Here is a 22,536-nt window from a genome sequence, read left to right as displayed (position 1 = left end):
AAATGTTTACTTGAGGTGTGGTTTTTACGCCTTTCTTCTTCTTTAGAAATCCAACCCACTGCTGTGACATCATGGTTTCCCCTCCTCTTTTATCATTTTGAATATGTTTGTTTTGGTAAAATGGTTGCATTGTAGCACAGCAAGGGAGGACTCACACACACAGATGCAAACATTGAAGGGGATCAGGGACCTCAGCATGTGTGATGAGCTCCTACAGATAACGTCTCTGAAATGTTTCCATGACATTGTAGCTGCGTTACCTCATTAGCACAAAGTCACGGCAGCAGAGAGGTGTGGTGTGAGGGAGGATGTTGTGTTGGGAGTGGATGGGGGGCTCAGCTGCAGGTATCGGGTCTCTGCAGATGAGCAGATTAATTAAAGGGAGCTCTATTAAGGTTATTGAGATGCAGCGCCCACCCCCCTCCACCCTCATCTCTGCCTGGCAGTGAATAAAAGGGGTTCTAGCAGAGGGGGGGCCAGGGGAGGGATGCATCCTCTCCTCCTTTGACATTAGCGGTCCTGCACCCCCCAAGAGTCTCACCACAGGTGCCATCTCCTCACCCCACCCTTCCACAGTGACACACTCTCTCCAGGCTGCAAAAGGGGCTGCAGGGTTTTAATCCCCCCACTCGGGAGGCTGCTCGCACCCTCCCCCTGCTCCCATCTGTCAGGAGCACCGCTGGAGACGGGGGCAGAGGGCGCATCCCTGGTTCCATCCCGTCGAATTTCTAATTTCCTTTGCCTCCATGACTTGTCGCAAACTCACGCCCCTAACCTAGCCCCCATACCGCCCTGCTTGTTCTGTGCACTCTCCTTCTCCCTCTCTGTACTTCTGCGAAATCTGATAGAAGTTTGGTGCATCAAGAAAAAAAAAAAACTGGCGGACGTTTGTTTGCTTTTTTAATACATAAAAGGACAATACTGCGAATGTCAAAGCATATGACCTAGCTGGATATGAAGACATTCAATCTCTTTAAATGTCTTCTTCCCTGAGGTCTGTAGATGCACACACTTACTGCAGGTCACATTCCACTTGCACAATTCAATTTGGAGATTTTTTTCCCTTCTATAATGAATTAAAAGTCTGGCACAAGAAAATGAGGACCATATGCTGAAATCCCATCTCTGCCTCTGACAACGCATTAGCCATACAGGAGGTTGTCTAAACAGACCTTATGCAAATTCAGTTCATGGGTCTAAAGGGAGGAGGGGTTTACAAACTGAATGAATCATTGTTATCTTCAATGCTTTTTTTTCTCAGATCAGTGGATTATGCTGGGTGAAAATGTCCCTCTCAACATGCTATTTTCCTTAAATGAATCATCGAGACACATCACAGCAAACATGCAGTTATTCATCACTGACAAATTACACCATCATAATTATTTAATGGCTCAATCAATCACACGTATACGGCTGCATTCACACATGAAACCAGATAGCAGGCCATTCTAGCCAGCGTCCACCTGTCAATTCTAGAAATTAACTCTGGAATCCACTACAGCTCCATCTGGTGTTTACATAAGTAGTATCAAGTAAATTGCAAATGTAATCCCACAATATTACAGTTTGGTGTTTTCCCATTTCCTTTTGCCCTTCATTTTTATTGACAATATACACGGAGTATACAAAACATTAAGGACACCTGCTCTTTCCAAGACACACTGACCAGATGAAAGCTATGATCCCTTGATGTCACTTCTTAAATACACTTCAGGTATATGTTAAATTATTTTTAAGCCTTTGAATGGGGTATGGTAGTAGGTGCCACACGCACCGGTTTGTGTCAAGAACTGCAACGCTGCTGGGTTTTTCACCCTCAACAGTTTCCTGTGTGTATGAAGAATGGTCCACCACCCAATGAGCATCCAGCCAACTTAACAACTGTGGGAAGCATTGGAGTCTACATGGGCCAGCATCCGTGTGGAACGCTTTCGACACCTTGTAGAGTCCGTGTCCCCCCCCCTCCCAACTCAATATTAGGAAGGTGTTCTTAATGTTTGGTATACTCAGTGAATACTATAAAATATATTTAATTTGTCATTCACTCTGTGCTCCCATAAAGCATATTTTTTTTATTTTGAAAGTTGTGTATCAAAACTAGGCTCTAAAACAACCTAGCCCTCCTGTAGCCAGTTTCCTCCCGGCATGCGGAACCATCCACCAGGCCAGGAAAGGAAAGGCAAGCATGCCTACCTGGACAAAGCACTGGCAGCCTTTGATAAAAGGGAGCTATTTACACAGTTTAAAGGCCGCGAACCAATCACCCAAAAGGAAAAATGTGCCATGTGCTTCACTTCAAAAGAGCTAATCCAACCACCACACACAGAGAAAGCCTCTGCTCAATCCGTGCTCCACTGTCTGCACGCATTGACTTCAAGATGCAAATGGGTGGATTTGAAATACAGCCTCTGTGGGTTCTGCTTGACTACTTTAATGTTGTATCTATGCTGGGGATTATTCTCTCTACAGCAGAAAGACCTGTGCTTGAATGGCAGAGCCCTCAAAGTAGCTCCTGCTGCTTTCAATGGCCTCCCAAACGAGATTAGAGCCATGGTTGCCCTCAGTCCCAATCCCCTGCATTTTAATGGTGCGTAACCAGCCTGTGTGCCACTGGCGGTCTGTATTGACAGAGGGTCAACCACATTTATTTTTGATTTTAGAAAAAGTGAGAGATCAAAACAGAATAACAGAAAAGTTATCACAAAAAAATAAATCACATTTCTGATTATGTTTATTGAACACAAAATAATGGAGTTTCTGTACATTAGTTTCTTCTCATGATGCTTGGCAATCATCCTTAAATCAGCCTAAGAACAGCTCAATGAAAAGAATAAACAGCAGACAAGCTTGAGCCCCTGGTCGTCACTGACTACTAATGAATGTTGGACTATTTTTATGTTAATGACATGTGTGGGGAAAAACAAAGCACTTTGAAGATCTTTCATACCAAATTTGCCCGTTAGGATACTGAAAGAAATAGAAAAGTATACTTTTACAGTACATAGAAAACACTAACAGCTACACAACCCAGTGAACCACTAATAAATCATGAATTAAACCCAACGGAATAAATAAGAGAGATGAACACTCCCTTTGAGTTTCCCCATCTACTTTTTAATGAGTGTATTTTGAAACGACTCAGACTGTCAGTGAGTTTGATATGGAAAATACAGACAAAGTATGTAACTAAGCATAACAGAAATGACAGGTAGCCTAAGATAGGTAAGTGGGGACACAACAGGGATAGTTTGAACAACAGGAATCAGGTGCTTTACTGTGAAATTATTGCTAGGTCAATTATTTGCTCTCCTGATTCCACAGCATGCTGGTTTACCCTCTGAATGCATTCAAGCTGATGCTACTGACAAACCTATCTTCAGCACCTGTCTACTGGCCATTCTAAAACAACATCACAGTGGGTGTGTGAGAGACTATTCATTCAGTCCAGGGCTGGTGTGTGTCACGCAGTGGATAGATGAATACCAACAGGTCATGTGTCTAGCAGGCCTGCCACCCCCAAGGGTACACCTCTGACTGGGGTCCTCTCCTTTGGCACGCCTCGCCCGTGGGGATGGGGACTCTGCTGCTGGTGCCTAGGAGCTCTTCTTATGCCTGCTGCAGAGAGGTGGTCGTGGGGAGCGGCTCCCAGGTCTAGAGCCAGAAGGGGTGTGGGGGGGTTTGTGGGCCTCTGCCTTCCCTGGACCGGCCACTGGTTTGGGAGCTGGCCCCACTGGGGAAGAGGTTGGGCGGGTCTCGCTCTTGTCCTGTGGGCTGAGACGATTTGCACTCGACTGCCTGGAGAGTTTGCCACCTGTACGGGACTGCAAAGATAAGATACTCATATTCATCTCACACAAGGCCAACACAACAGGTTCACCTCTACAGAACAACATCTACTGGATCTGTCACTACCTCGTCTCACCTTCTAGGTAAATCTGTCACCATCTAGTGGTGAGTGAACATCAACAGCACCAACATGATGGCCAAAAAGCATTAAAAACGCCCACACTAGTAGAAATCCACTTTTTGAGCTGAAAGACAATTGCCAAAGCTTCCTCATGGTGTTGCACAACGATTGAAGTCAATAATTCCTTGTTTTAGGTCAAAGTATAATATATTTGGGCTTGAGGTGACAAACCCAAATTGCCCACTTCGTGCAAATTTGTGCCAATGACTTGTCTTTTCCTATGAAATGACATGCACATTCTTTTTAGCCTATATTTCGTTTCAGGGCTGGGTTTTAGTTGAATGGTACCACCCACCAGCATGGCATTGTTTATTAATCATAAACACCTGCAAAGTTTGCGAGTTCCAACTGAGCTGAGAAATATAATAGATAATTTATGGAAGACGCCTAAACTGGAGGTAACAATAGATGGCAAGTCAAAGTAACTCGTTTCCCCTATCCATCTGTGGCGAAGTATCCCTACATCAGGGATGGGCAACTGGTGGCCCGCGGTTTGAAGGCCCTCGGAACGGTAGAATACACAATTTACAATTTTGCAATTTGGTTGTGCATCAGCAGATTATTTTTCTTGTTATGTCAGTCAGTAACCACATTTCCATCCACAGTTTTTATGCGAGTTAAGTCATATTGTATAGAAATAAATCATTAGGGGCCTCCTGAGTGGCACAGAGGTCCAAGGCACTGCATTGCAATGTTGCGGCATCACTACTGGTGTTCTACTTGTCTCATCGCGCTCTTCGACTCCTTGTGGCGGGCCGGGCACCTGCAGGCTGACTTCAGTCGTCAGTTGAACGGTTTTTCCTCCGACACATTGGTACAGCTAGCTTCCGGGTTAAGCGAGCAGGTGTTAAGAAGCGCGGTTTGGCGGGTCATGTTTCGGAGGACGCATGACTTGACCTTCACTTCCCGAGCACGTTGGGGAGTTCCAACGATGAGACAAGATCAAAATTGGGGAGACAAAAAAACAAAAAATATCAAGCCAGCTGTGATGAAAACAGGAGGTTTCAGTGCAATTTTATAAATGCTGACAGATCATTTATTCGTTCGACCTGATGAGATCTTTTTGTTTTGGTAAAATGTATTATTCGAGAAATGGCGGCCCGTATGCACAAATATTGATATAACCATTATATCGAAATCAATTTGGATTCACCCGATGATATGGTGTGTGTAGTCCTCCCATTACGACTCGGGAAACCTTGCAGTTTATTAGGCTACATGATGATCAATGCTTGTTTGCCATTTGAAAAATACAAATATTATCCATAATAATCTCATCATGTAGACTAGACAGTATTATTTTTTTTATACTAGATAGTATTTTAGTTGTCTCTTGGTGTCTTTACTATATATAAAAGTGTTATTATATTTGTATTTAATGTAATATCTTATGTTGTTTTTGTCTATTACTGTTCTGTACTTTGTCATGCATTTCATTTTTATGTGGACCCCAGGAAGAGTAGCTGCTGCATGTGCAGTAGCTAATGGGGATCCTAATAAACTAAATCTAGACAACTCTGTACCTGCGAGCTGTTGGCTTGAGTGCAGGTGCCAAGCCCAGAGTAGGCACATTTGCTATTTAACGCAACAGTTTTGTGACAAAAGTATTGGTAGAGTTGGAAATCAGATGGAAACACAAACTTTGGATTTTTATTCGGTACATAAAAACTAATGAAAAAATATATTTTGTGAGCACTATGTCATCATTTATCTGAAACAAGTCCATTTGATGGAAACATACCACCACTGGTAAAATGTGCATATTTTCTTTATACGGATTCTAGAATATTGACATGAAAATCTGTCTCCAATTGGATAGAAACCTAGCTAGTGAGTCAGTCAATTAGCCCATGTCAGCTAAAAAAAAAAAAAAAAAAAAAAAAACCCCGTAATTGCTAAGTTAGCTTAGCGGCCAGCGGTCTCACTTAGATATCATATTAAAAACTGCAAACATTTCTCTCCACCCTACGGCAAAATGTGTACAATAGCAGGAAATTATCCGTAAAAGAGCTAATCTTTCTCTCCGCCCCATGGCAAAATGAGTAGAATTGCATGAAATTAGTTATAAAATTGAAAATCTTCTCTCCACTCCATGGCAAAATGTGCTTAATTTAAGCAAACTTGCTTTATGGATGCGAGTACGCAAACCCGCGAGCAACTGCGGCCCCTCATGATGAATTCAGATTCTTTGTGGTCCACACCCTCAAAGTTGCCCATCCCTGCCCTACATGCTTATAAAAAATCCAGCTCCAGAACCAGACATAGCCTAGCTGGCTAATCTTTTGAACAACAGATAACATTAGCTAGCTAGATAAAGTTAGCATGCTAGCTAGCTACATTGACAGCCATCAGCACCCTGCTTGTTGTTTTTCTCCACTCCACGTGGAAATCACCACAATGTTCCCACCTCCAATTCATGAATATGTATTAGCAGCCTGTGTTATTCTTCGGAGGTGGAACCTAAACGACAATTTCCGCTACAAGACAGGAATTACATCAAAATAGGGGTGGCATTGCCCGCTGGTGGGGGCCATTAAAACTAAAAGCATTTTCTTTAACAAATCAACCCATTTTGAATCAGATCTTATACATTCCAGGCTGTTTTGTGAAGACAAATAGAGATTTAGCTTGGCTTAATATAAAATACATGAATCAATGGCCCATGTGACAAATTCAAACCATTTTTACACGATGAAAAGTTGTAATCATCTTTATTGCATCAATATCAGAAAAAAAATGATTGTCTAAACTGTCAAAAAACAAATATCTAATGGTAGCCTAATTCCCAGTGTTGTGAGAAGAGGACTTTGCAGACAGACTGCTAAACGACTGACCTGTGAAGTGGGGGGACTGAGTGAGTTGCAGACCTTCACAGCAGAGCTGTTGGTTTTCAGTCCATTGGATGATGAGGAAGCAACCTTCTTCTTCTTCTGTCTCTACAGTGGATTACAGAGATATCGGGGGGATGGGGGGGGGGGGGGGGGGTGTTGAACAACCCTAAATATTGTAGAGAGCCTGAACCGCTGGGTGATAACTCCCATGCTTTAAGTATAGCTATGCAACAGAGAGCTAGTCTTTAGTCAAAAACAAGATCATTACCACATAAGCTAATTGAGGTGGAAGTGGAAGGGAAACGGACAATCATATACCAGTGTGTAACTGAAACAGCTCACTTGCCAAGAAGGCAAATTTTAAACCAGAGCTTGAGTCATGGTGGGTTTAGTGAAATAGGTTATTTTGAACCTAACACCGATGAAGTGGCAGGTCATGATGAGTCTCATGGCGTGACTGAGTTGTGTGTACAGTATGTGTGGTAACTTTGCATACTACAGTACCTGTTTGGTGGGGGTGGTGGGTTTGCTGCTGCTACTGTCTGTCTCCCTCTCATAGCTGTGCTCAGCAATGTTCCTGCATGATGAGGCCACCCTGGGCTCTGGCCTTACCTGGTCCTCCAGCCTGGCCCCACCCTCCATCCCTGCCCTGTTCTCAGGCCTAACCCTAGGTTCCAGTGTTACTGTATGCTCTGATCCTGCCCCGTCCTCCAGCGTTGCCCTGGGCTCCAGAGTCAGGCTGTCCTGGGAGCAGCTGAGAGAGAGCTCGTTCAGCACGTCACTGACCACCTCGCTCGCCTCCTCACTCTCCGCCTCCTCCGGGTCATCCCGGAACAGACGCATCATCTCCAGCACGTTGGTGGGTGTGGCCAGAGTGTTGGTGTCACCCTGTAAGACACAGTATCACTACCTAATGTTAGACCCCCTCTAAAGGGTTAATATCACCACACTGCAATAAACCCCATAAACCAGGCTGTGAGATACCAATTCCCAACCCTGTCATGCAGCAATACCAGAGAGTCCTTCCTGTACTCATTATTGTTAATGTGAAATGTAGCTGGGTGGATCAGCCCCTTACCGTGATCCAGGGGTTATCCAGCAGCTCATTGGCTGTGATGCGATGGGCGGGATCAACTTTCAGGAGGCAACTCAACACTTTCTTGGCTGGTGAGATAAAAATGTGACAGTCAGTACGCTATGTTAAAGTCATGTAATAATAAACCTTGTAAGAAGGACCTATCAGCTCAACCTGGATGTGGTCAAGTACCATGTGTCCTTAGAGTTCCATATCACCAGAGATGTTACAAACAGAAGTCAGAGAGGTTGAGAAGCAGTACTACTGTATGTCACCTGCATCACTGATAGAATCCCAGACGGGTCCGTCAAAGTGGAGTTCTCCCTTCTTGATCATCTCAAAGAGTCTTTCCTCAGAGGTGGCGATGAATGGAGGTTCCCCACACAACCTACAGGGAGACAGTCCTGTCAGTCACAACGGCTACGGGGAGACAGTCCTGTCAGTCACAACGGCTACGGGGAGACAGCCCTGTCAGTCACACAGCCTACGGGGAGACAGCCCTGTCAGTCACACAGCCTACGCGGAGACAGCCCTGTCAGTCACACAGCCTACGGGGAGACAGCCCTGTCAGTCACACAGCCTACGGGGAGACAGCCCTGTCAGTCACACAGCCCTGTCAGTCACACAGGCCTCTAAAACTATACTACTAGTTGATTGGTCACTGGGCTAACTGTACATAGTATAGAAAAAGCTGCTACAGTGAGAGGGAGAGACACAGACAGACCAGAAAGACAGGCAGTGATAAAGGAGGGATGGGTGGGTGGGTGCATTGCTTACAGCATGTACATGATGACCCCAATACTCCACACATCACACTGCTGACTGTACTCATGAGCATTGATCACCTCAGGAGCTGAAACAGAGAGGAGAGGACTGGTTTTAACAGGACTACTCTAATATGATGTGATCTTTGTGTGTAGGAGCTGAGTGTGTCAGTCTTACCCATGTAGATAGGAGTCCCACAGGTGGCTTTCAGCATGTTCTCACTGCCAACACCCCCCTTCTTCACTGACAACCCAAAGTCTGTCACCTGGGAAGAGAGGGCCGACAGCAGACACTGATACACACGCAGGTCTACAGCATGTATCTATCTCATATCAAATCCTTTCTTGTTGGTGTTATTTATCAGACAAAACAAGGTTTACTTGAAGAGCAGCAATAACTGGGCCTCTCTATGTTAGATTAATAACAAATACGAGCTGTACATGCTGTATGGTCTCATGTAGTAAATAATGGCAGGCAGGAGAAATACTATACTGCTCAAAAAATAAAGGGAACACTTAAACAACACATCCTAGATCTGAATGAAAGAAATAATCTTATTAAATACTTTTTTCTTTACATAGTTGAATGTGCTGACAACAAAATCACACAAAAATAATCAATGGAAATCCAATTTATCAACCCATGGAGGTCTGGATTTGGAGTCACACTCAAAATGAAAGTGGAAAACCACACTACAGGCTGATCCAACTTTGATGGAATGTCCTTAAAACAAGTCAAAATGAGGCTCAGTAGTGTGTGTGGCCTCCACGTGCCTGTATGACCTCCCTACAACGCCTGGGCATGCTCCTGATGAGGTGGCGGATGGTCTCCTGAGGGATCTCCTCCCAGACCTGGACTAAAGCATCCGCCAACTCCTGGACAGTCTGTGGTGCAACGTGGCATTGGTGGATGGAGCGAGACATGATGTCCAAGATGTGCTCAATTGGATTCAGGTCTGGGGAACGGGCGGGCCAGTCCATAGCATCAATGCCTTCCTCTTGCAGGAACTGCTGACACACTCCAGCCACATGAGGTCTAGCATTGTCTTGCATTAGGAGGAACCCAGGGCCAACCGCACCAGCATATGGTCTCACAAGGGGTCTGAGGATCTCATCTCGGTACCTAATGGCAGTCAGGTTACCTCTGGCGAGCACATGGAGGGCTGTGCGGCCCCCCAAAGAAAGGCGGAGGTAGCGGTCCTGCTGCTGGGTTGTTGCCCTCCTACGGCCTCCTCCACGTCTCCTGATGTACTGGCCTGTCTCCTGGTAGCGCCTCCATGCTCTGGACACTACGCTGACAGACACAGCAAACCTTCTTGCCACAGCTCGCATTGATGTGCCATCCTGGATGAGCTGCACTACCTGAGCCACTTGTGTGGGTTGTAGACTCCGTCTCATGCTACCACTAGAGTGAAAGCACCGCCAGCATTCAAAAGTGACCAAAACATCAGCCAGGCAGCATAGGAACTGAGAAGTGGTCTGTGGTCCGCACCTGCAGAGTAACTCCTTTATTGGGGGTGTCTTGCTAAGTGCCTATAATTTCCACCTGTTGTCTATTCCATTTGCACAACAGCATGTGAAATTTATTGTCAATCAGCGTTGCTTCCTAAGTGGACAGTTTGATTTCACAGAAGTGTGATTGACTTGGAGTTACATTGTGTTGTTTAAGTGTTCCCTTTATTTTTTTGAGCAGTGTATAAACTAACTATCAAAATAAAGAAAGTCGTACACTCCATCTATAAACTCCCAGTAATTTATTGCATATTTACCCACGTTTGGCATCACTTTGCCTTCTTCAGGGTAATGTCATGAATACTTGTACCAGGTTATGCAGACAAGCAATTAGTGCAACCAATGACAATAGTGAGGTGTGTATCATAATGATTAAGTTAATGAGAAATACAGCAGGAGAGAATATCCTGGAGAGATGACCTCCTCCTTACAGATAAAAGCCTTTTATACCGTGCCAGAACAACGCTGTCTTTCAGCAGTGTGTGATTTATGCTGCCGCCCTGCCTTGTTTGAGCCCGCGCTCCAGGTATCTGCTTTAGCCTGTGCTCCGTCAATGCACACAACAAGCTGGGCCCAGGCGGTAATTTGTCTTAAAAGATGCTCTTGATTCACCCTTCTGTACGGCGTGATATAAAGGGGAACCAAAAGGGGGTCTGTCATAATGAGGTAGCATTTAAAACCATTTAGGGGGAGAGTGGGAGAGAAAAAAACACATCAGGAGCCTGCCCTTAAGTCCCTACAGAGACTGGCTGGATGAGAAACGGCAGTGAAAGTCTTCCAGTTTGTGTCGCCGTCTCACCTTGATATTGATCATGTCATTATCAACACCATGATGATAACTCTTCACTAGAATGTTCTCCAGTTTCAGGTCTCGGTGAACTATGTCTGAAATACAAAAAAGAAACACCACCTTTACTATGAGAAGAACCAACCATAATGGCTTTCAAAAGGTCTTTAGCAGAGAGGACAAGTATGATGGTTAAAAGCAGTTTAAGGCTAAATCTACAATGAGTAATTGTCCCCCACGATGAAATCGGGGAAGGGACTGTGGATCTGTCTCAGTCCGTCCGTACGCCATCTCAGACAGTACTGGACGATTTTGACTAAACTTGGGTGAATGATGTGTCTTACCGTAGAGATCCGGCATTTACAAAATTACACTGATTAGCTCAGGGCGGGAGCTATAGTAATTAACTGAAATGGGTGAGTCATACCAGAGAGGAAGAGGCGAAGCGAGAGGGATAAGTGGACCCAAAATCTGTCTTCTCCAACAGGTGGCGTTTAAAAAAAAATAATTATGAAAATTGCTCACAAAGTAAGGAGTTTTTGTATGGAGGTCAATTGTTTTCATTTCACCTTTATTTAACCAGGTTGGCCAGTTGAGAACAAGTTCTCAGTTACAACTGCGACCTGGCCAAGATGAAGCAAAGCGACACAAACAACACAGAGTTACACATGGGATAAACAAACATACAGTCAATAACGCAATAGAAAAATCTATATACAGTGTGTGCAAATGTAGTAAGATTAGGGAGGTAAGGCAATAAATAGGCCATAGTGGCGAAATAATTACAATTTAGCAATTAAACACTGGAGTGATAGATGTGCAGAAGATGAATGTGCAAGTAGAGATACTGGGGTGCAAAGGAGCAAAAATAAATAACATGGGGTTGGGGTAGTTGGGTGGGCTATTTACAGATGGGCTGTGTACAGGTGCAATGATCGATAAGCTGCTCTTACAGCGGATGCTTAAAGTTAGTGAGGGAGATAAGTTTTTTGCAATTCGTGTCAAATTTGGTGACAAAATTGAATGGCGTTTTTGCTATGTGTGGCATATTTGATCTAATAGAAGTTTTATGAGTGCACTGATATAAGTAGGACACATGACATCCCTGCATCATTCGTGGGGAACGACATGTTTAGTGCTGCCTTGTTTTCAACAGGTGACATCTCCACAACCTTAATCAATCATGGATGTCATCGAGCATCGAGCATTCCAACTGAGCCACTGGGCCTTCCCTGTGGCTCAGTTGGTAGAGCATGGTGTTTGCAACGCCAGCATGGTGTGTGCAACGCCAGGGTTGTGGGTTCGATTTCCACGGGGGGCCAGTACAAAAAATAAAAAAAATAAAAAAATAATGTAAAATGCATGAAATTTATGCATTCACTACTAAGTCACTCTGGATAAGAGCGTCTGCTAAATGACTAAAATGTAAATGGAATGAGTTTGATTCACTGAGAAAGAGAGGGGTTCTGCCCCAGCTGAAGTGCCAGAGATTGTGACAAAAACAGCTACTTTATCCTCAGGAAAACCATGAGCGTCTTGCTAAATTCAAGCAATCCCTATGACAAATCTCTAGATATCAGCCTTCTTTTAAAAATGGTGAGCCACAAAGTATCAGTGGTCATTAAAGGAGATGTGCAGAATGGAGCAGAGGATTCGGAGACGTTTGAGAGAGTTATAAAGGTTAGATTAGATGCTGCTGCTAGATTGACTTGAAGGGATGGAAAATAAAGTGTCTCTGCACACATATTAGTTTTTGAGAAGTTCTCTCCCCTGGAGTCTTAAAGTTCAACTCTGTTAAAGTGATTTTGTGAGAGGGGTGGAGCATGCTGACCTCTAATATGTTGTTTCCTCTGCTCTAATGTTCATGTAGATTGAGCTCAGGACTAAATAAAAAGACTCCGGGGTGTACAACAGTGGATGAACCTCTATATTTATATAGTAACAACAGTATGGTGAAGAACTAATAGTACAATGAACAAATGGTTCACAAAATTCATAGTAATATTCCATGGGACCAAATCATTCTGTGCAAAATAAATGTATCATATCAATGTCTTTACTAAACAATTTGTAATATTTCCATTTCAAGAAGTAATGAATGTGCATGCTGCACATATGGTTAAAGGACAATTCCTCCACTTTTTTACCTCATATTCATCATCTCCAGCACCAAACCATTGTCTACATATCTGAACACAGCGCGTTTATATTTCTTTCTACAAAACATAGTGGCGCACCGTTTTCATATATGTACACACTGCTATTGAGCTGGAGACAATGAAAATGTGGTTGAAAAGTGGTGGAATTGCCCTTTAAGGCCACTACCTGTGACAGTCACTGCTAACCTTTAGCACCACATCCCCACTGGTATCATTAGTTGCCATAGAAGTGCGGCACGACAGCGCAGAGGGACTCTTAGTGTGAAAACACACCTATTAATCTGTATTCCTCCCCAGCTTGTTGTAAATGAGTCATTAGCCCCATGTAATGGCATCTCATTGCCAAGCAACGTCCTAAATTACCTCTAACTAGAGATTTCACCATCAGGAGGGGGGAATAACAGCATCTTCAAATAAACCCCTCAGACTCAATTAAAAGGGCTACCATTTTTGCCTGGCAGTTGTTCATTATTATGTCATTATTAGAATAAGCCAGGTTCTATAATGACTGGGAGCCATAACATGGTATCATCTCCCTGATTATCACACGTCAATGAGGCCAAAGCAATTTGACTCATTTGAGTACGATGTGACCGTGATATCACCAATTTGAACATTGTGCCCGCACACAATTTACTCATATAACACATTGTCTGTAGTGTTTGCATTAATGTTGTAATGATTTAATCAGTGCACCTAGATTAGTTAGTTATGTTTCATAAAGGTCAAAGAAGGCATAGTCTGATATTCTGCCTCTTACCCTTCCTTTATTGTTGCTTAAAATAAAGTTTCAGTGTAAAATGTTCAAATGTAGAGCCTTGTAACGGTGTGAAATCTATAACTTTAGTCAGTCATATTACCCTTCTTATGCAGGTAGACGATGGCCTCAGCCAGGCTGTTGATGATGTGCCTGGTCTCCTCCTCTGTGAAGCGCGTGTTCTTCTGAAGGAGCTCCTTCAGCTCCCCTCCCTCACACAGCTCAGTAACCAGATACATCCTCTGGACACAAAGCACAGCACATAGACTGATAATGGCCCCCACAAATAGATCTGACCGGCCTCGCTCTCATTCATGGTGCTTACGCAATCGTCTGCACGCACACTACTGAGATATTGACTCCATTACTTCTAAGAAAAAATCCCTTACCTTTTGTGTTTCAAAGACTTCCTCCAGATGTATTATGTGTGCATGGTTCACACGTTTCAGGATGCTCACTTCCCGTTCCAACAGTTTGACACCTGAACTTCCAGCCTGCATGGAGGGAAGAAGCTGAGTGAGTGCACTGAGGTGTGGGGCTGTTCTAGTAGCCATTAGACTGACTTTAGACTGACTTTAGAGTGTCTCTTTTCACCACGGCCCATGGGAAAAACTAATGCACTCACCTTCTCTTTGTTCACCTTCTTAATAGCCCATTTCTTCCTTGTCTCGTTGTGGGTGGCTTCACAGACGACACCAAAGCTACCTTGACCTAATTTCCTCCCAAATGAGTATATTTGCTATGGGGATAACAGAGGAACCATTAACAGAAAGGCAACTCACATCTGCTCTGTCAACTCAGTAAAACCATTCACAAGGAAATTTACCCTCAGCTTATGGGCTTGTTTGAGTATACGAGCTCGGGTTTATTTCCCTGCTTCTATTGCAACATTATCTCAAGACCTGAATCCTAAAGTGGACCTTAATTTTCGAGCACTCAAATAAGAAAAGTTTGCCCGTCTCTGGAGTTGCAGAATATAGTATTTCTAATCAAGTTACAAATGATTAAGTTGCTGCCGCAGTTCATTCAATCTCAGGTCTAATTAACTTGATCATTATCTCTGCGCATGCAAGGCTGAGCACTGCCTGCTGCAGATTTGGCAAAGAGAGCATCCGAAGCCCCGAGAGAGGGGGTGGAATCCAGAGCAAACTGGTGCAGATGGAGGCAGTATAGAGGTCAGCCGGGGAGGGGTAGAGGGTGGTACTAGTGCCCCAGGGCGGTGGGGGGAAATTGGGAATAAACACGGATGTGGTCTCTACCTACCTGGAGGTCAGCCTCATCCTCCATACGGGTGTGGGGCACCTTCCTCTCTGCACTGGTCACACGGGCAGTGTTCCACTGAGAAGCCATTTTCATGCCAGCTCCACAAACATCTGCTGGTGTCATCTACAGATGAGGAGCTTTATAGCTGGGTGAAGCGCACACACAACTCAGGGAAGGAATGGAAGGCAGACTGAGATTACTCCTTCTGGGTGCATCCAGGCATACAGTCTAATCACACTACAGCTAACAATCATACAACAATGTACATTTTTACAGGATTATTTCAGTAGAGAAATAGGATTTTGCTCAGTTGATGTCCAACTGTTGTTTAACATCATTATTAGGACTGTGACAGTCATGGAATTTTGGGTGACGGTTATTGGTCAGCCAAATGATTGTGGTCACCGTTCCAATAGTGTTCTCCTCCGTTCCTGACTGCATGTGTTGCCATGCTGCTGCTGCAGGGAGGGGGGCATTGCCTTGGCAACCAAAGACTTGCTTGCTACAACTCTTTGCTTGTTTCAGTAAGGAGCAACAAAGTTTCATCACATTGTTAAGAATCCATGTTACCGCAGAAACCGACACAACCGCACGAATGCCCGGCCGCCCCGTCTTCAATCAGCTGTTTGTGCCACACACAAAAAAAGTATAAAATAAACATAAACGGTTATTTTATTTAAAATGACAATCTTCATCCATAACTGTTGGTTATGCAGTAATTGTGCCAGCCCTAATCACTATATAGGTCAGGGATGGGCAACTCCTGTCCTCTGGGGCCGGAGTCTGACGTGACGTCTGCTGGTTCTCTTTTGTCTAGCACTTAATTGCACACCAGAGCACACAGATACACCTGGGCAGTTTAACTCACATGACCTTAGGAGCCAGTCAGTTGGAGGGCGCCTCAGTAGGAGGCCTGACACTGTCACTGTGGTGACAGCTCTGCTACTTAAGGTAACTCAGATTCTTTCTCCCCCACTGTTTAGACCAGAGCAAGCTGCCGCAACACAGAACCCCAAAATGCTAAAGAGCACCTGGCAGCTTTTTTTTTTTATTAAGAGGATTAAAGTTGGGAAATACATAGGTGAGACACTTGACATTGAGAAAAGTAAAGGGTTCATTCCGTTTCCCCCTTATAGTACGCAATAAGATGCCTATTCAGACTTAATTTCAAATGATAGCATTCTAATAAGATATAGAAGTGAGTTACTGTGGTGTACAATAATAGGCCTACTCTTTTTATCCATCCCAGGTAAAAGTAATATTATTATGAATCACCTAATCATCAGTCATACTATGACACAACTGTAAAAATTGATTATTCCCAAATTAACTTTTGATAATAGTAACAATTATCTTCTTTGTTAAATCACAGAACCATAGATATATTTCCTCCTGTCAAATGACAGTGTAAATTAGTGTTTAAGATAAACTACTTAGAAATGGAGACACCATCTCCAGCGTTCAAATTGGCACACTTCGCCTACCTTTGTCTATTCACCATTGGTTTCTGACCAAACCGGTGTCGGAAGACGGGTTCATATTATTAACACTAAGCACAATTTACTTCGCTTGAAAAATGCTCTCCAAAGCCAAATTAAATGTAAAGCAATTATCAAGTGACTGGGAGCGTTGGAGTGGATCCGCCACACGGACACCAATTAATTATTAACAGGGAAGCGGTGTCTTTAACCTCTTCACTCTGACGCATTATCTTATCCCTGACAGGGCTCTCATAACAGGCCTGTCTCTCCCATTACCACCCATCTATTTGCTAGTCAAAACCATTGTGACAGCCTCTGGAAATCCCAATCACCTCAATCACAGCTCATTTGTGGGAGAGGGAGGCATGTGATGAGTGTATCACAGGGAGGGACCGGCATCTTGCTCTGCTGGTGCCTTAGGGAGTGTGTGCACGCCTGACAGCCCACCCAGTGGGGAGGAAATGAGATATCAGGGTCAGGTCAGGGAGACGTCTAACCTTAAAATGGGTCACTACAGATCCACAGGTCTTGGATTGCTTTAAGCCTGAGGGGCCTTACAGTACTATCACATTCTTGGTTTAGCCAATCTCCCAATCATGTTTGAGTGATCTGCTAATAGTCTCATGAGAAGGATATTACTGTAATGGATTCTAAAAGAAACCTTACATGAGTGATATGTCAGCTTTCAGACTGATTGAACACAATGTACTGTACAGACTGGCTAAATTGAGAACATGCGTTAGATCTATCAGTAAGAGCTGCCATAACGGCTCCATAAAAGATAGGCCCACATATAATTGAATTTGATTGTAAGCATTTCCAAAATATCAGAATTACTGCGCTTGCTGTGGAATTGAGAATCTGAACAAACCATATACATGTATTACTCAGTACTAAAGCCTCTAATGGGGTAGTCAAGCCTGTGAATATTGCTTTAACCATAGGGCTTGACGGACATTAATTAAAATGTGAATTAGCATGACGAATCGTATAGACAGAAGAGGCACGACTGCACTCAAAACTAATCAACAGCTCACTGAAACACTATTGGTACTTATGAAGCACCAAATTACAAATTTAGAGGCAAAAAAAGATGGGTTAGACAAACTACATCTTTGCGTTAGCAGCTGCCTTCCTTCAATGAATCAGCGCCAGCAAAAGTGCCATGTATTGCATAGGCCTAGCATGTATGTGAATGGCAACAAGGCAACGCAGACTGTACTTACCAACCTGGAGCAGCCTCAAAGTGTTCCATGTTTACTCCTTCTCACAGACCATCACACCTGAACACAAAAGATAGGCTTATGCTGTTATAATACACATTTAATCATCACTGATTTATTTTACACGTCAAATAACTTTCATGTTTCTAAGTTTATTCGCCACGTACACAGGATACAACAGGTGTAAAACAGTACAGTGAAATTCTTACCTTAAGAGCTCTTTACCAACAATGCAGTGATAATAATATTATAGATAATAAAATGTACAAATTTAAATCACACAAGAACTACGATGAGTTAAAGAAACACGAGAATGCAAGTATATACACTGTTCAGTGCAAGTACCTTTTCAATGTGCAGGTGTACTGGAATGGTTGAGGTGGGTTTATACATAAAAAGTGACTGGTAGTAGGAATATATAAATACTTATGGTAATATACATGTAAACAGGAGTAATAAAGATGCAATAGCAAAGAGCACATATTACAAGCTAGCCTATTAGAAATGGGGTTTTGAATGAGGGAAACAAACTTCTTACATCATTTCTGATGTGATGGATATCCTGCTTTGTGTGTACCTTTTTACTAGTGTACTAGCCTAACAGACTGAATAGAGGTTGGTCTCCACAACCTTCTAAAAACAGAATCATCATAGGCTTGGTTCACACACAGCGATACAGTAGAATATATTAACATGTAGGCTATCCTACCAGACAGGAACCATATGCTTCCTCATGCTCACCAGATCTCAGTAGAAAGTAATTATGGCAGATAGAATGTCAATCGATCCCTCTGCTTTTTCAATCCTCTCAAACATAACTGTCAGAACCCCATTAGAGTTTATTTACTGGTTGTTTGTGGATGGAAATGGACATTGTTTCCCTTGACTGCAAGGGAGTAGCAGTGTGTCAGCTTGGAATGCAAATTAAAAATGTGACATTGGAATGATGCCTGGACACACAAAGATAATTCTGGACCAGATAGAGGTCTCCTCTATCTCGCTCTCCACCCCCTCCATCTCTTTCTTCGACATGCACTGCCATCTAACTTTCATGGTCTGTGTGGCAACAGAAAGGTGTAGGCCTAAATAAAATCTATAGTTTTGATTCTTCCACAATTATGACACTGTAATAAACAAGACATTGGTCCCCCAAAAAATGGCAGGTTTGCAGTTAGGCTACTAATCATTTTCATTCAGATGAAAGGGGAGCAGTGCCTGAACTGTCTGCCCATTTGCTATATAATCATTAGCCTAAATGTTTTCTTCTATAGGTGTAAATATGCTAAATAATGATGTTTGTTGAAGGTGAAAGTAGAGCTCAAAAAGTAGGCAGACTATGAACAGGTGCTGCTTTGTAACCACACCACAGCTAATTAAAACCTTGGACACACACACAAAATGTGTGTATGCAATTAAAATGTAGACAGCAATCTTCCTTCCTTCAGCCAAAATATTTCATTCTTCTCATCTGCAACTTAATTATTTATTGACAGCTGGCTTTGATGACAAATGATAAACTTCACAGTACTAATGAAGCATGGAATTACATTACCTGATGAGGGAAGGCTTTGCATGTCTAGAATGACAATACTGAGGCAGTCTAGTTCACTAAATGATGGGATAAATAACATTATATAGACAGATTTAACTGATTGATGAGCAAAATCACATGTTCTATATCAATGCCATGAGACTGTCAAACTAAGGACATTTTAGGTTAATAAAAAATAATAGTCTTGTCTAGGCCACAAGCTCTCCTTGGTTACAATTGACTTCCTCTAAAAAGGTATGCCTTTGTGCAGTACAGTATCTGTGCTGAGTGTCGAGTGTGTTTATTGTTGAGAACTGTGACTAGCGGAGCAATCAGTCTGAACTGAAAGAACCATGGTCCTGTCTTTGCCAAGCTGAACATTCAGACATTCAATATCTGCTTAAAATCGTATCCATCATACTGAATTACCTGACAGCTTCAATTGATGGGCACTTGAAAGAAATGTAAGGTGCCTTTAGTTCCTCCCCTCTGCAGCCATAAGTATGTAGCACCCCGTAAACAAGCCACTTAGTGGGCCCTCCATTAATTCCTTTTGTCTTCTCAGGTCATGTCTGATACAGTGCCTTCAGAAACTATTCACACCCCTTGACTTATTCCACATTTTGTTGTGTTACAGGCTGAATTCAAAATTGATTCAATAGATTTTTTTCCTCTTTCACCCATCTACACACACACACACACACACACACACACACACACACACAATACCCCATAATGACAAAGTGAAAACATGTTTTTAGAAATTTTAGCTAATTTATTGAAAATGAAATTTCTTATTTACCTAAGTACAGTATATACACCCCTGAGTCAATTCATGTTAGAATTACCTTTGGCAGCAATTACAGCTGTGAGTCTTTCTGGGTAAGTCTAAGAGCGTTGCACACCTGGATTGTACTATATTTGCCCATTATTCTTTTCAACTTTCTTCAAGCTCTGTCAAATTGGTCGTTGATCATTGCTAGACAGCCATTTTCAAGTCTTGCCTTAGATTTTAAAGCAGATTTAAGTGAAAACTAAAAATCGGGACACTCGGAATTAATCACAGTCTTCTTGGTAAACAACTCCAGTGTAGATTTGTCCTTTTGTTTTAGGTTATTGTCCTGCTGAAAGGTGAATTCATCTACCAGCGTCTAGTGGAAAGCTGACTGAACCAGGTTTTCCTCTAGGATTTTGCCTATGCTTAGCTCCATTCTGTTTATTTTTTATCCTGAAAAACTCATTCAGTCCTTAATGATTACAAGCATACCCATAACATGATACAGCCACCACTATACTTGAAAATATGGAGAGTGGTACTTAGTAATGTATTGTATTTGCCCGACACATAACACTTTGTATTAAGGGAAAAAAGTTAAAATGTGGAAAAGCAATTAACAGTATTACTTCAGTGCCTTATTGCAAACAGGATGCATGTATTGGAATATTTTTTTTCTGTAAAGGCTTCATTCTTTTCAATCTGTCAATTACGTTAGTATTGTGGAGTAACTACAATGTTGTTGATCCATCCTCAGTTCTCTCCTATCACAGCCATTAAGCTTTGTAATCAGTGTGAATTACATCATGACATTCAGGGGTCTCCAAAAAATAGTATGGGCCTAATAATAAAGACATCACTTAAACTGTAAAAATGAATTATCTTTTAAATGTGTCATGAACACAACCAGTCATGGTATTTTAATCTGATTGTCAAAACAAATAACTTCAAAAAGTAGGCTGCCTGTGCATGTTTGTCCACTCCAAAATAATTCCAGCATTAAAACTGCATGTATACTCATGACATTTGATGAATGGAAATAGACATCTCTTACAAAACACCAAACAGTGTGCCTAATGACATTCAGCGATTGCCATTGATTAGGCCTACATTAAATGATGCGTCTTGCTGACAAATTGACCTTTTTTGTAGCCTGAAAAGTCGGGACACATGAAATGGGGCCGAACCTGTCTCAGGGAAAACGGGATGGTCACCCTAACACACAACTTACTAGAATATGTTACAATGTGTACAGTGGGGGAAAAAAGTATTTGATCCACTGCTGATTTTGTACGTTTGCCCACTGACAAAGAAAGGATCAATCTATCATTTTAATGGTAGGTTTATTTGAACAGTGAGAGACAGAATAACAACAAAAATATCCAGAAAAACACATGTCATAAATGTTATAAATTGATTTGCATTTTAATGAGGGAAATAAGTATTTGACCCCCTCTCAATCAGAAAGATTTCTGGCTCCCAGGTGTCTTTTATACAGGTAACGAGCTGAGATTAGGAGCACACTCTTAAAGGGAGTGCTCCTAACCACAGCTTGTTACCTGTATAAAAGACACCTGTCCACAGAATCAATCAATCAGATTCCAAACTCTCCACCATGGCCAAGACCAAAGAGCTCTCCAAGGATGTCAGGGACAAGATTGTAGACCTACACAAGGCTGGAATGGGCTACAAGACCATCGGCAAGCAGCTTGGTGAGAAGGTGACAACATTTGGTGCGATTATTCGCAAATGGAAGAAACACAAAAGAACTGTCAATCTCCCTCGGCATGGGGCTACATGCAAGATCTCACCTCGTGGAGTTGCAATGATCATGAGAACGGTGAGGAATCAGCCCAGAACTACACGGGAGGATCTTGTCAATGATCTCAAGGCAGCTGGGACCATAGTCACCAAGACAACAATTGGTAACACACTACGCCGTGAAGGACTGAAATCCTGCAGAGCCCGCAAGGTCCCCCTGCTCAAGAATACATATACATGAACCGTCTGAAGTTTGCCAATGAACATCTGAATGACTCAGAGGACAACTAGTGAAAGTGTTGTGGTCAGATGAGACCAAAATGGAGCTCTTTTACATCAACTCAACTCGCTGTGATTGGAGGAGGAGGAATGCTGCCTATGACCCCAAGAACACCATCTCCACCGTCAAACATGGAGGTGGAAACATTATGCTTTGGGGGTGTTTTTCTGCTAAGGGGACAGGACCACTTCACCGCATCAAAGGGACGATAGACGGGGCCATGTACCGTCAAATCTTGGGTGAGAACCTCCTTCCCTCAGCCAGGGCATTGAAAATGGGTCGTGGATGGGTATTCCAGCATGACAATGACCCAAAACACACAGCCAAGGCAACAAAGGAGTGGCTCAAGAAGAAGCACATTAAGGTC

At 42.9% G+C, this 22,536-nt stretch overlaps 1 protein-coding gene across 5 annotated transcripts in view; it reads right to left on the bottom strand.

Moving 5' to 3' along the window:
- Nucleotides 1–2,716: 2,716 nt before the first annotated feature.
- Nucleotides 2,717–22,536, bottom strand: part of LOC115167080 (serine/threonine-protein kinase 33) — a 54,407-nt gene continuing 34,587 nt past the window's right edge. Inside the window, exons 2-14 of one of the 5 annotated variants that reach the window (XM_029721151.1) lie at nucleotides 17,826–17,882; nucleotides 15,119–15,284; nucleotides 14,481–14,594; nucleotides 14,245–14,349; nucleotides 13,959–14,097; nucleotides 10,952–11,037; nucleotides 8,819–8,906; nucleotides 8,654–8,729; nucleotides 8,152–8,264; nucleotides 7,880–7,965; nucleotides 7,306–7,689; nucleotides 6,805–6,906; nucleotides 2,717–3,824 (exon numbers count right to left, since the gene is read on the bottom strand). In XM_029721151.1, coding sequence (XP_029577011.1) covers nucleotides 3,597–3,824; nucleotides 6,805–6,906; nucleotides 7,306–7,689; nucleotides 7,880–7,965; nucleotides 8,152–8,264; nucleotides 8,654–8,729; nucleotides 8,819–8,906; nucleotides 10,952–11,037; nucleotides 13,959–14,097; nucleotides 14,245–14,349; nucleotides 14,481–14,594; nucleotides 15,119–15,241 — 1,644 coding nt within the window. In that variant the 5' untranslated portion in view covers nucleotides 15,242–15,284; nucleotides 17,826–17,882 and the 3' untranslated portion in view covers nucleotides 2,717–3,596. The other 4 variants (XM_029721148.1, XM_029721150.1, XM_029721152.1 and 1 more) reach the window with 4 other exon arrangements.

Source organism: Salmo trutta, chromosome 29 (assembly GCF_901001165.1).
Source record: "Salmo trutta chromosome 29, fSalTru1.1, whole genome shotgun sequence".
Taxonomy (NCBI): Eukaryota; Metazoa; Chordata; class Actinopteri; order Salmoniformes; family Salmonidae; genus Salmo; species Salmo trutta.
This window is presented reverse-complemented; position numbering and strand designations above follow the sequence as displayed.